The following is a 12,645-nucleotide window of genomic DNA, read 5'->3' as shown; positions in this document are numbered from 1 at the left end:
TCTTGGCACATCACTTTCATTTATAATTCCTATTAAAAAGTCATACCCAAAGGTTCCCAGATTCTGACCATATACCTTTTCAAACAATTCTTGATTTGTTCTGATAAGCAGCTGCTTCTCTTCTATCCATTTTGAATCCTGTGGAGGGGGGAAAATTAAATATATTTTTTCAACCAAGAAATAAAAAAAGAATTATGCTTCTGTTATTAATTCACAATGAAATGTGGGTCCCACATCAAAGAACAAGCCTAATACAAATATTTTAAGAAATAGATAACCTGGGAAAACAATGAGAAAATAAATAAAACTCTGATTCTCTGTAACCTGGCCTTTTTTCTTTCCCACCCTGTACAGCCTAAGTTACTAGCTAAAGTTTGAAAATGTTTACATATAATCATCATTTTGGAGGCATGTTATCAATGTTCTTCCTTTTCTTCAACTTATAATTATTATTATTGTTCATCTTCCTTTACCAAAAGGGGATTATCTTGCTCAGTAGCTTTGTTTTAATATGTCTGCATTTTAATTGAAGTCACAGACAAACTTATAGGGAAGGGGAGGGAAAACATTTAATGAGCTGAAGTAGAACATCTGAGGACAGTGCTCTTCAATCAGCTGCTCAGACGGAAGCTTGAATAGGTCTCTTGTAGGCAACCTTTGGAATGGCATAAAGTATGGAATAAGGAAAAAGGATGGTGCTAGGAAAAATATAGATTGCCATCTCCCAGAAAAAGGATCTTTATTTCCATCTAATAACCTGAGTAGGAGGTGTTTGCAAGATCAGCTCAATTACCCTAATGGTACTTTTATAATGATAAAGGCAACTATATACCAAGAGAAATGTTTTCTAAATCACCCAGCTAATTTCAGATCTATCAAGGAAGATTTGTTTAAAGTCTAACATATGTCTAAGACCAACATTTTCTAAGCAGACAAGAGATTTGCACATTCAGTTCAATTTACCAATGAATGAGATAGCCACCCAAGTCCCTTCAGGGTGCTTCAAATTTCAGTTGAACCATGCTGATATAACAACTACTTAGATACTTAAATTAGCATTTGCTGGAAAAAATGGACTGCCACATCAGAATTAATTATTTTATGGAATTTTCTAATTTTATTTTTTTTCCTCTCACCCACACACAAAAGCAGGCACATGCACTCTTATTTTTATACAGGGACTAATTCCTTAGGGGCAGAAGGTTGTTTCAGTTTGTGTTAAAACACATACCAGATGGAGTATGGGGCAGGGAAGAAAAAGAGATATGTAATGAATACCTAGTCTGGAATTAAAGTAAGGAAATACATAATGCTAATCAAATGTTAAGCTAGACATTTACTTATGGTCAAAGGAATGGAGAAACCACTGGAAGTGTTTCTCCCCAGCGTTCCCTTCCAAAGCTCAAAGGACAGAACAACTTGCATCCAGTGATTTAAGTAAACATCCAAACTTCATATAGACTTAGGGGCCAGTGTGTTTCCACAGTGCTTTTTCATGTATTCCTTCCTTACAGGATTGCTAACTTTCTTTTATAGCTATAATTGACAGATCTTATTTGCTCCATTGATGGTCTAAGTTTGTTTGACAAGAAAGATATTACAAATATTTCAAAACTTGATCATTTGAGGCCAGACCATGATTTTCAGTAGAAATAAAGATACGCAGCACTTAACAAAATATACCCCTTATAAATGGCCTTAGAAGCTATGGTCAGATAGTAAACAATCTTACCATAAAGTCTTTTATAAAAGAACCTCAAAATACTTTACAGAGGTAAATTATTAGCATACCTATTTTGCATGCAAGGAATGTGGGCACAGAGGGGTTGATGGGAGTCTTGGGTGAAAAAAAATCATAAAATGGGCTTAGAAGACTAACACTAAGGCAAATATATATTTTTTAAAACCCTTGGCCCTGCACTCTGATCTTAGCCTTCCTCTTCAACACTGCACATCTGACATTAGACATTGCATGTCAGCTCCTGCTGTCTAGGTTTCTTTACCTTTAAAATGAAAATTAAAATACATGGGCAAGACGCACAGTTTTTGAAAATCTGGGCTTAAGTTTCCTGATTTAGAGTACTGTGCTTCAAGCACCTGAGAAGATTACTTCTCACCTGAATGAAGAGCTCAGAGTTCTTACTAAATTTAACACCCTTATCAGAAGCTCAGTGCCTAAACTACAAAATCACATAGTGCACTAAGTCAGTTTATTGTAACATTTATTTAGTTAAATATAGGGATTAACAGTTTGGTATGACTGCAGATAAGGGCAGTGAATAGATGAAGTTCTGCCAGAGCCCCTAGGAGGTAGAGCAGCAATTTCTGGTGAGGGTCTCAAGCTTAGTTTCTATCTGAATCATAGAAGACAATTATAAAATTGCATCCCACCGCTTGGATATTGATTTCTCGAGACAACTGAGAGACACAGGGAGCAGCAGGGTTAAGAATCTTCAAAGGTAATAAATAAATAAAAACTAATTTTTTCCAGCACGCCTCTTAGGTATATCAGTCAGGAATCAAACGTTGACAACATTTTTCACATATATATTCCTGTGCCCTTGTGTTATTTACAGACACAATATTTAGATATTATAACTTTAATAGTAAAATATTTTTAATGCAGCAATTTGCCTAAAGTTTTAGTTAACAATATACCAAACTGACAAAAACAGATCCTCAGAAGGGAAAGTTTGCCTTTCAAATTGGTTTATTCCTGTGTCTGATTTATTTATTTTTTTAAAGATTTCATAAGCTAGTACCTAATATTTATCCTACTTACTTCTTGTTTGTTGTGGAAATACTTTATTTCCACAAAATTTACTAGAACAGAAAATTGGGGCTCGTACACAAGCCAGTACAATATTGTTGACTTCAAGAGACAACTTGTACAAAACAAACCATAAAACAGAATGAAGATTAAATATAAAGAGTTCATGAAAAATGGAATACCCCCATTCATATTGTATATCACTAACAATATTTAAATATTTTTCATCAATAAATATTGTAAAAATAAAACATTACATATTTTTGCAGAGGTACTTTCAGTGATGCAGCTGAACATGTTTAAATGCAAATTCATCATTCTGGCCAACTTTCTGGAGGATCCTGGGGCATCTGTAGACAACTCACTAAAGCCTGTTAAATGCCTTTTGCGCTGCTTTAATGGTGTTGCTGCTCGCACGAGTTTGCAAATTTGGTGGCGTATTGTGCACTAATTCCAGCTGCTATAGCAAATTTAGCGGCGTAATGTGCCTTAATGATTTTGGGGTGCAGCAAACTAAAACACTTCTGAGGAGCTTTAGTTTGCTGCCTTACAGCTGTGGAGGGAATCATCAGGCTCCGTGAGGCTCAGGAGCTCTGCAGGCAGCCTGGCAGCAGTGGGAAGGCAAGCTGCACTGAAGAAAAAAGAAGTGATGAGCCTGATCATCTTTTTTTTTTTTTTTTTTCTTCCCCAGAGCCTGCCTGAGCTGTGCAGGAGCCCACTACTGCCTTCCACAGCTGTGGGCATCCCAGGACTGCCTGAGCCAGGTGCCTGTGGCCAGGTGCAGCCTGGGGGGGAGGGAGGAGGCACCACTGCCGCAGAGGGAAGCACCAGCCTCCCCCCCACAGCTCAGGGACTGCTTGGCCTGCAGGCAGCTCACTCTCCCCTCCCCACCGCCAGAGGCAGGTAAGGATACAGGTGTATATGACATGGGGGTTTACTTTGCCCTAAATTGAAGCAGTGTTTTTAGAAAAACACTGCTTCAATTTAGGGAGAATTAAACCCCCGTGTTGTTTATTAATGCCCCTGGACATCAAATATGCACTAACAGCCAGGATTTATTCTTGCCAAACCCTAACAAGATATATCGAGTCTTAAACCTGATTTCACTCCATGAAATAGAGTTGCCAACTGCCTGTAAATTTATAGACAGTATATAAAAAAAGTCTAAAAATGCATGTCTGTGGTGTCCACAAGAAAAATTGAGCCATCTGTAAGACTGAACTCATTTTACAATCTGTGTGAATGAATGGCTGTATCCCCACATGCAGGCATATGTAGTTTGTGACACCACAAACCGCACACGTGGAATGTTAAAAAGTGCCCCACCCTGTGAATTTGCAGCACAGGGGCAAAATTTGCTACTGGGTTTTCTGAGTAGCAAAGAAAAAAAACCCAGAAAAAAAAAAGTGGTGCAGCACACCTTATAATATTGTGTGCTGGAACAAACAGAGGCTAGGTCCTCCAGGGAGATGCTCTGGCTGCCAGCCACAGCATCTCCAGTCTTGCAATTGTGCCCTGGCTGCTCCAGCATGCCAAGAGCCAGGAGGAACTGGCCAAAGGCAGTTTGCCCAAAGCAGGATGCAGTGCCCTGCAACAAAGCGCACATGTAGGGGTGTACGCTAAAGCACACAGTGGAACAAATTTGTGCTGCTGCTATTTGTGCTGCTGCAGGCACACACCCCTGCACAATGGACATGGCCACTGAGGCTAGATTCACATATCTTTGGACAGAGAGCAGAGCAGTGCCACCTGGTGTCTAAGTGGGAGTGCTGCTCAGAGCCCTTTAGTGAATCCCTGTTGGGCTCACTACTAGACCCTCCACAGCTTGCCTATCCATCTGCTCAGTGCTCACCTAGAAGGTATGCATAGCTAGGAGATGCAGAGGGTGGGGGTCTGTCCCATGACAGGAGGCAGGTACAGCAGGGGTAAGGCTGGGGGTGGGCTGGGTGGCAGCACACACCATGTGAGGTGCAATCAGGGGTGTTGGGGTGGGGGGGACAGCTGGGGATCCCCTGAGTTGGGGGCAGCAGGGTATAAAACTGACAGTAAAACCATGTGCCAGTAAAAAAGTTTGCTTGTCAGTTAAAAAAAAAAAAAAAAAAAAGGGTTGACAACACTGATGATGACGACAGTGGGAGTTTTGAATACTCAAACCAGCAAGGATTTCATCCCATGAAATGAATGTTGAAAGGTAGGTTTCAACTATGAAATGCACATTTAGTCTTCATTTTTTCAACTAAAATATTTATAGGAGTAACGCATTTTAATACCTTCAGTCTGGGCACCAAATATGTTCTATGTGGAAAATGCATAGGATTCATTTTTGTTTCGAATTATGGCTAAAGATTGTCCAAGCAAAAGCTGAAAACTCTGAAGCCGATGCTAGTTAAAGATGATGTGGGAACTGAATAACAACCTTCATGCATGTGGACATAACATATTAACGTTCTAGGAAAAGATTTTTAAATGAGAACTTTTCCAATTTATAGAATATTTTCCTTTCACCAAGTTATTACATTGTTGTAGTAGTAACTAAGCTTCATCAAACACACCAATACACCAGCATGCAATGAAGATAAGAGCACTGCCATATGCAAAAGAGAGAATGACTTGACAGAGGGCATGGAGAGAGCCTTTTACCTGTCCTTTTTCAATCAGAGCTTTCTCGAGGTCTTCAATTTTTGCCTGGCATCGGAGGAGGTCAGCTTGCAATTGTTCACGAGTCTGAAAAGATATAAAAAGTGTACACCGTCACAACAGCCAGCTGATTGAATTGCAAAAGTATGATTCTATAACTCCACTTTCCCAATACTCAATTATTGTATAATCACATCTTGATACGGTTAGTATTTTTTTCCCCTCTATCAGCCCCAAGGCGAATTTCAGCTGTTTTTTATTTAAATTAGTTTACCTGTATTTTATCTTATAAAGTGTTTAACTCATTCATTTTCACTCATTCGTTCCCCCATAGCGTAAGAAAAATGTAATATGATAATGTTTTTCATTAATAAAGCACTTACCAAAAACTGTGTTAGAAAAGAGAAACACAACTCTTCAGGATGAACTTGCAAAAGCTAGAAAATACCTGGGCAACTTTTTTTTTAAAAAAAAGAGAATTATAAAAATACTAAATAAATCTGGTATATGCAAAATATCACCAAAGATAAAATTTAAAATAACCCAGAATTTAAATACTGACCTATACAATAGAAAGCATAGGGCACTTGTAAGTCATCTTCATTTCATCATTTAATAAGATAGCTACCTCCATATACACAATCACTTCAGCTGCAAAACTGCCTCACCTGGGACTTGATCACATGACTTATGAGTACCTTCTGCAAATTACCTCCTGAATTTTTCCATTCCCCAATGAGACTGGCAACTTGTAGGAGGATCTTAGCAACAGCATTTTCAAGCCGTTTATGCATTGAGAAGGTGAGTTAGGTGCCTAGGCATCACTAAAATTCCCACTAGACATCTATATCCGAGTCTCTGGATGCCTAAATCCCTTTAAAAGTGGGTGCTTAGCAATTCAGTTAGTCCTTCAAGCTGTAAACAGACCTGGGACTATTTGACCCCAGTCAAAACTACAGTGACAGTCATTTACACACATAGGCTGTGTGCAGACAAAACAAGGGGCATGTGTGCACCACACTGTAAAGTGGGCTAAATGCTTTTGCACCACTTTAATGGTGTTGGTGTTTGCACGTGTTGGCGGCGTATTCTTCACTAATTACAGCGGTTACAGGAAATTCAGCAGCGTAATGTGCCTTAAATTACTTGGGGCTCAGCAAACAAACTCCGATGAGTTTTAGTTTGGTGCCCCTACAGCTGCAGATCAAAGCACCAGGCTCCCTGCAGCTCAGGGGCTCTGCAGGAAGCCCTGCAGGCAACCTGGCAAGGCAGGCTCTGCCCAAGAAAAGCAGCAAGCCTGATCTTTTTTTTTCCCCCTGGAGCCTGTCTGTCTGCCTGCCTGAGCTGCACAGGAGCCCAGTGCTTCCCTCCACAGCTGCAGTGCCCCTCTGGGACCACCTGAGCTGGATGCCTGCAGGTGGGTACTGCATGGGAGGGGGGCGGGGGGTGCGCTGCTGCTGTGGAAGAAGCACCAGCCCCACCCTTAGCCCAGGGACTGCTCCACTTGCCAGCAGCTTGCCCTCACCTCCCTGCTGCCGGAGAGGCAGGTACATGCAGGGTGTGTGCACGACACAGGGGTTTAAAAGACCCTAAATTGAAGCAGTTTGTTTCTGCTTCAATTTAGGACCCCCGTTTTGTCTAGACACACCCATAGACATTCCAAGAAGCATTGCTGTTCTTTCAATAGTAGGTGGTCAGAAGAGTACACAGTCTGAGAGGCTTGTTCTAGGAATGACCCCCAATGATAAAGATGTACAAAAAGATGCCATGGGAAAAAAGTGTTAGTACATTACATCCAGTATACTTCAGAGGGACTTGAAGTGGGGTAGTGACATGTGTATCTATGTGATCCCAGGACAAGATGCTTTCTCCCAGAATATAATTTGACATCTGTTCATCCGTTCATATCCTCATGGCACACCAACTGTGCCAGGCAAGGACGGCTATGTGCACTTGTGTTAGTGATTGAAAAAAAACAAGACTATGCCTGTGAAAAATGTTACTATTTCAAACAGCGTTCTCATAAAGCATGCATCTTCAAATGCCTTCCAATTTAAAAAAATGCCAGAAAGAAAAAGTTAGGCCCCCAAAACGTCCTTTTCTATAACTGAAGACATAATTTATCATCTTAGATAGATGTCAAATATGTGAACACATGAGAAATATTACTCTAACAAAATGTGTAATTATGCCCTTTTTAAGACAAAATAACTTATTTGCTCACCCTGGGAACAAAGTGAAAGTCATCCACAATTATGGTAGACTAGCACCCAACAGCAAGGGTAGAAACTAATGGTAGGAACGTATAGCAGCTGTGGAATACGGTGTCCCAACACATTTGTGCAAGCAAGCTAAGGAAGTATGGGTTGGATGAATGGACTGTAAGGTGGATAGAAAACTGGCTGGATCTTTGGGCTCCAAGGGTACTAATCAGTGGCTCCCTTTCTAGTTGGCAGGCCAGTCCTGGGACCAGTCTTGTTCAATATGTTTAACAACCTGGAAGATGGGATGAAGTGCACTCTCAGCAAGTTTGCAGATGACACCAAGCTGGGGGGAGTAGCACAGATTGGAAGGTAGGGCTAGGAATTTGAGAAACCTCAACAAGTTGGAAGATTGGATCAAAAGAAATCTCATGAGGTTCAGTAAGGACAAATGCAAACTCCTGCACTTAGGACAGAACAATCCCAAACACCAGAACAGGTTGGGGAGTGACTGGCTAAGCAGCAGCTCTGCAGAAAAGGACCGGGGGATTACAGTGGACAGAGCCAACAGCACAAGCTTGCTGCAAAGAAGATTAACAGCAAAATGGGCTGCATTAGTAGGAGTGTTGCCATCCAGTAAAGGGAAGTGATTATTACCCTCTACTCAGCACTAATGAGGTCACATCTGGAGTACTGTGTCCAGTTTTGCCCCCGTCTCCCCCACTACTGAAGGAATGTAGACAAATTGGACAGAGTCCAGCAGAGGGCAGTGAAAATACTTAGAGGGGCTGGGGCACATGACTTATGACAGGCTGAGGAAACTAGGCTTATTTAGTCCACATCAGAGAAGACAGAGAGCATTTAATAACTGCCTTCAATTATGCAATGGTGATTACAAAGAAGATGGAGTTAGACTGTTCTCAGTGGTAGGAGATGACAGAATAAGGAACAATAGTCTCAATTTGCCGCAAGGGAAGGTTAGGTTAGATACTAGGAAAAAACTCTCACAAGGACGGTAGTAAAGCACTGGAACAGGTTACCTAGAGATAGCTGGGGCTTCCTCCCCAGGGCAGGGGCAGTAGCTCCCTCAAAATCACCTTCCCTCATTGCTTCCAGCTCCCAGGCACCCCAGGAAGCATGATCAGCACCCCCAACTCCCCAATCCCAGTTTATTAAAACATAAAGCCTTCTTTAATTTACTTTCTCTTCATTTCATGCAATTATAACTGAGTCTCCGCCGACACGTTGATCAAGTCTGTGGGAGCATGGTAATTACCACGCTTCAGCCAGTCTCCATGTCTTGTGTATCAGAGTCCCCACACTTCAAAATAGCAGCAGGGACACTTGAATTGAAGCTCATTCAATGAGCTTTAGTTCAAGCACCGTCCCCCTCTCCTCATTTTGAAGCACAGGGATGCTGATACACAAGATACTCCCAGCGCTTTAATTACAGTGGCTCTAGGAGCTGCTTTAATTCAAGTGTCCCCCCTCCACTCCCGGAGCATGTGTAAAAATGCTTGATAGTCTCCATCTAAACCCTTCCAGATTAGTTCTTAAAAACTTCCACTGAGGGCAATTGCACAACCTATCTAGGTAGCCTATTCCAATGCTTAACCACTCCTATAGTGACAAAGTTCTTCTTAATATCCCATCACAATATCTTTTGTTGCAATTTAAGACCTTATTATAAAATAAGGACAGAATAAAACAAATTTTATGATCTCTGTTCCATACACAACTGATCAGTCTAGAATAGTTGCTTCAAGCATGTTGTCTATTCCTTAAATGTATGTATTGCAATACAGTCCACTGACCCACAGATACAAATTTCAGGTCAGGTGTATCAGATTTCTGAAATATCTCAATACAACCCCCCTCCCTCCAACCAACAACCCTTCTAATCCCCCCAAATTACCCTTGCTTCTCTCTCAGCATCCAGCGTTCCACCAACTTGCTCCTGGAGTAATGCGTATGCTCTTTGCAAAGCCTGATATTCTCTGGTTAGCTGACAGAACCTTAAATCAGCTTCTTCTTTAGGTGTGCTCTTAAAAGAGAAAAGCAAAACAGTGCATCATTGTCATTTATTGCTGCAGGAACCCTTTGAGGGTAGCAGCAGTTTCATAAATTATACAGCAGTTGTTCTAAAGAACAGAAAAATAATTAATATTTTTCAACAGCAACTATTGACACATCAATTGCTATCCCAGCAAGCTGGGCAAGAATTTTGTCCAAAACCTGGGTTTACAAACAGCCAGGGATTCCCATAGCCACAATAAGAAAAGGTTTGTTAAACGGCTGCTTCCAATCTCACATATACAGGGGAAAAAGAGCACCGTTTACATTCCCAGTTCCAGCACAGACAGCCTGTTCCCTAGAAATCTCTTCGCAAGCTAACATATACAGAAAGGACAGAGCCTAACACCCTATGCCACTAACTCTTTGTGCAGAACCTTCCTCCTGTTATCCATCTGAAAGAAAACTCCAGGAAGCCCAGAGATGGAAGAGGACTAGTAAGTTCTTTCCTCCAGCCAGCCTCCACTCTTGCATGCCCTTATGTTGCAAGCTGGAGGGTGTGGGTGATGGAGGCTGGAGAATAGCAAGCTTAGGAAGAGCAAAAGGAGGAAGAGAAAAGCCTTACGGGTGCCTAAAAGCATTATGCAGCCTTAAAACATGAATGGAGATAAGAAAGCAGATGCAGGGGTGGACAGAAAAAAAACCCAAACTAAAGACATAATTGCATTTCCTTTAGAATTGAGTGAAGCGTGAAGGCATAGATAATTGAGTAATAGCATGTGTGTCAACATGAGAGTAAAGGCAGTGTGTGTGAATGGAGAAGAAGAGAAATGAATAGTGAATTTAAGTGAAAGGAGCCAGAAAGAGAGAGTATAAGGAACAGAAGCATAACTGGACAGTACTGCACCCTGAGAGGCAGTGGTACAAGGTGCAGCAGCCAGAGGTTTGATTTTGCGGGGGGAAATGTCACTTCCTCCCCTTTTCTTGTGTGGTTGCCAGCATGCGTTTTGAGCCCCACAAAGAACACCGATTTTCAGTGGCAAAAAAAGAGGTGACATTTCCCCCACCTCTGCAACACTGAACCTCCAGCTGTGCAGTGCCACAGCTCTGCCCTCACAACTGTTGGAGCCAGTGTCACTGAAGGGCAGGTGCTGGTGGGGAGCAGGATGAGGAACAGACTGAACCTCCCTAGCTCTATTCTGGCACCTCCACCCCTCCCCTTAGGCAGCACCCAGGGCTTATGCACTGCTTGCCCATCCACTATTACATTACTGATAAGGAGACACACACAGTGTGAACAATACTGAACTCAGAGAGACAAACTGTGAGTCACAGAGCCAGAGGTGAAAAACAAAATATGTGGTGATTGTGGGTGTGAGGATCCAAAGGATACTCTGACTGGAGAGCTATGATTCGGAAAGGACACCCAGTAGATCCTACTACTCTCACCACAATTCTCTGCTGAGGCAACATAATTAAACACAGAATAATAAGCAGACATTCTGCTTACAGAACTCTAAGTAAAAGACAGTCTAGATGTGCAGCTTATAGACTAAATGAATGAATAAGCTTTCACAAGGAGACACTCATTTGCTCATAAAAGTTCTGATTCAGTTAGACTATAAGGTACGCCTCTATCATGGCTTCTTCCTGACTTCATACTAACATGGCTAACTATTAGAGGTGTGCAAAGCAGGCTGTATTCGATTCGGATTTGGCCCAATTTGGGGGGCAAGTGATAAGGTTCGTTGATTCAGATCACTGCCCGATTCGATTTGGCCGAAATTGAAGATTCGATTTGGAGAATCAGCAATCTGGCCATAGACACAGCTTTAAATGTTTTTTCTACATACCTCGAGGTACCATGTGCAGCTCATAAATGCTGAGATGGTAAGGCAATTGGAGCATCCCACAGGAGAGCGGGGGGCATCCCCGCATGCTTGGCAGCTGACCCAGAAATGGAACAGAAGTATTTCCGGTCCACTTCCAGGTCCTCCACTAAGCAGGCAGGGGACTCCCCAGCACCCCTCTGGCTTGACAATCAGCCACGGGGGGACCCTAGGTGCCCCCCCAGAGCCGGGAGGCACCAGTCACCGAGCTGGGGGTAGGGGGGTCCCCCATGTGCTCCACAGCAGACCCAGAAGTGGACCAGGAGTGCTTCTGGTCCACTTCTGAGTCCACCACCGAGTGCGTTGGGGACGCTCCATCCACCCCAGCATCTCAGTGTTCATGAGCCGCCTGGCACCTTGAGGTATGTAGAAAAAACATATAAAGCTATGTCTAGGTCCGAATCATCGAATCTCTCCAAATCTCTGAGGCTTCCAGTTTGATTAGGAAAGATTAATGGGTCTCCTGATCTGATTCGGAGATTCAGCTGCCAAATCAGGCCAAATCTCCTCCGAATCGGATCAGCGACCAAAGCTTCACACAGCCCTACTAACTCTCTCTCTAAGTATAAGAAGAGTATTGCCAGCCCAAAACATGAAAAACCTAGTGTTTCCTCAAACTGTCATGAGATCAGTGTAAAAATCATAATCATTTTAATGTTAATTTCCAAACGAGCACATTTTAGAGTTTCTGAGGTTGAAAGCCTTTCTCCACAGTCATGAGGACTAGAAAATTCTCCCCTTTGGTAAAAGACAAGTTCTGCTGGCTCCATTTTCTGAGGTTTGGGGAGAGAGGGGAGGGTGGAAAAGGGAGAAAGGAAGGGAGAAAAGGGGGAAAGCATTATGCAGCCTTAATCGTGCAGTAAAATCACAGTACTTTAAAATCTTTAAATATTTTAGCATGAGGTCCTTGTACACCAACTAGTTAGGGAGAAAAAGAAAGTGGGACAGGAGCAGAAAATAAAATGAAGAGGGTGCAACTCGAGGGTAAAAGGGTTAGTGAAAAGCATAGGAAGTTGAAGTGAGGGCCCAGCTGAATATTTTGTCCTATTCCCTGAAATTGTTTGCTTCAAGCCAGTTGTAATGCAGGTCATCCAGCTCAGATAAAACACATCAATATGTATTTACCGCTTATTAT

The 12,645-nt window shown here is 42.2% G+C and overlaps 1 protein-coding gene across 1 annotated transcript in view; it reads right to left on the bottom strand.

Annotated features, from left to right (window-relative positions):
* The window catches only part of JAKMIP1 (janus kinase and microtubule interacting protein 1), a 221,141-nt gene that overhangs the window by 50,705 nt on the left and 157,791 nt on the right, over positions 1-12,645 (bottom strand). The window contains exons 12-14 of the mRNA XM_025195098.1: positions 9,524-9,652; positions 5,411-5,494; positions 76-138 (exon numbers count right to left, since the gene is read on the bottom strand). Coding sequence (XP_025050883.1) covers positions 76-138; positions 5,411-5,494; positions 9,524-9,652 — 276 coding nt within the window. The remainder of the gene's footprint in view (positions 1-75; positions 139-5,410; positions 5,495-9,523; positions 9,653-12,645) is intronic.

This window comes from Alligator sinensis, unplaced genomic scaffold (genome assembly GCF_000455745.1).
Source record: "Alligator sinensis unplaced genomic scaffold, ASM45574v1 scaffold421_1, whole genome shotgun sequence".
Lineage (NCBI taxonomy): Eukaryota > Metazoa > Chordata > Crocodylia > Alligatoridae > Alligator > Alligator sinensis.
The sequence above is the reverse complement of the archived record's forward strand: the minus strand, read 5'-3'. Positions and strand labels throughout refer to the sequence as shown.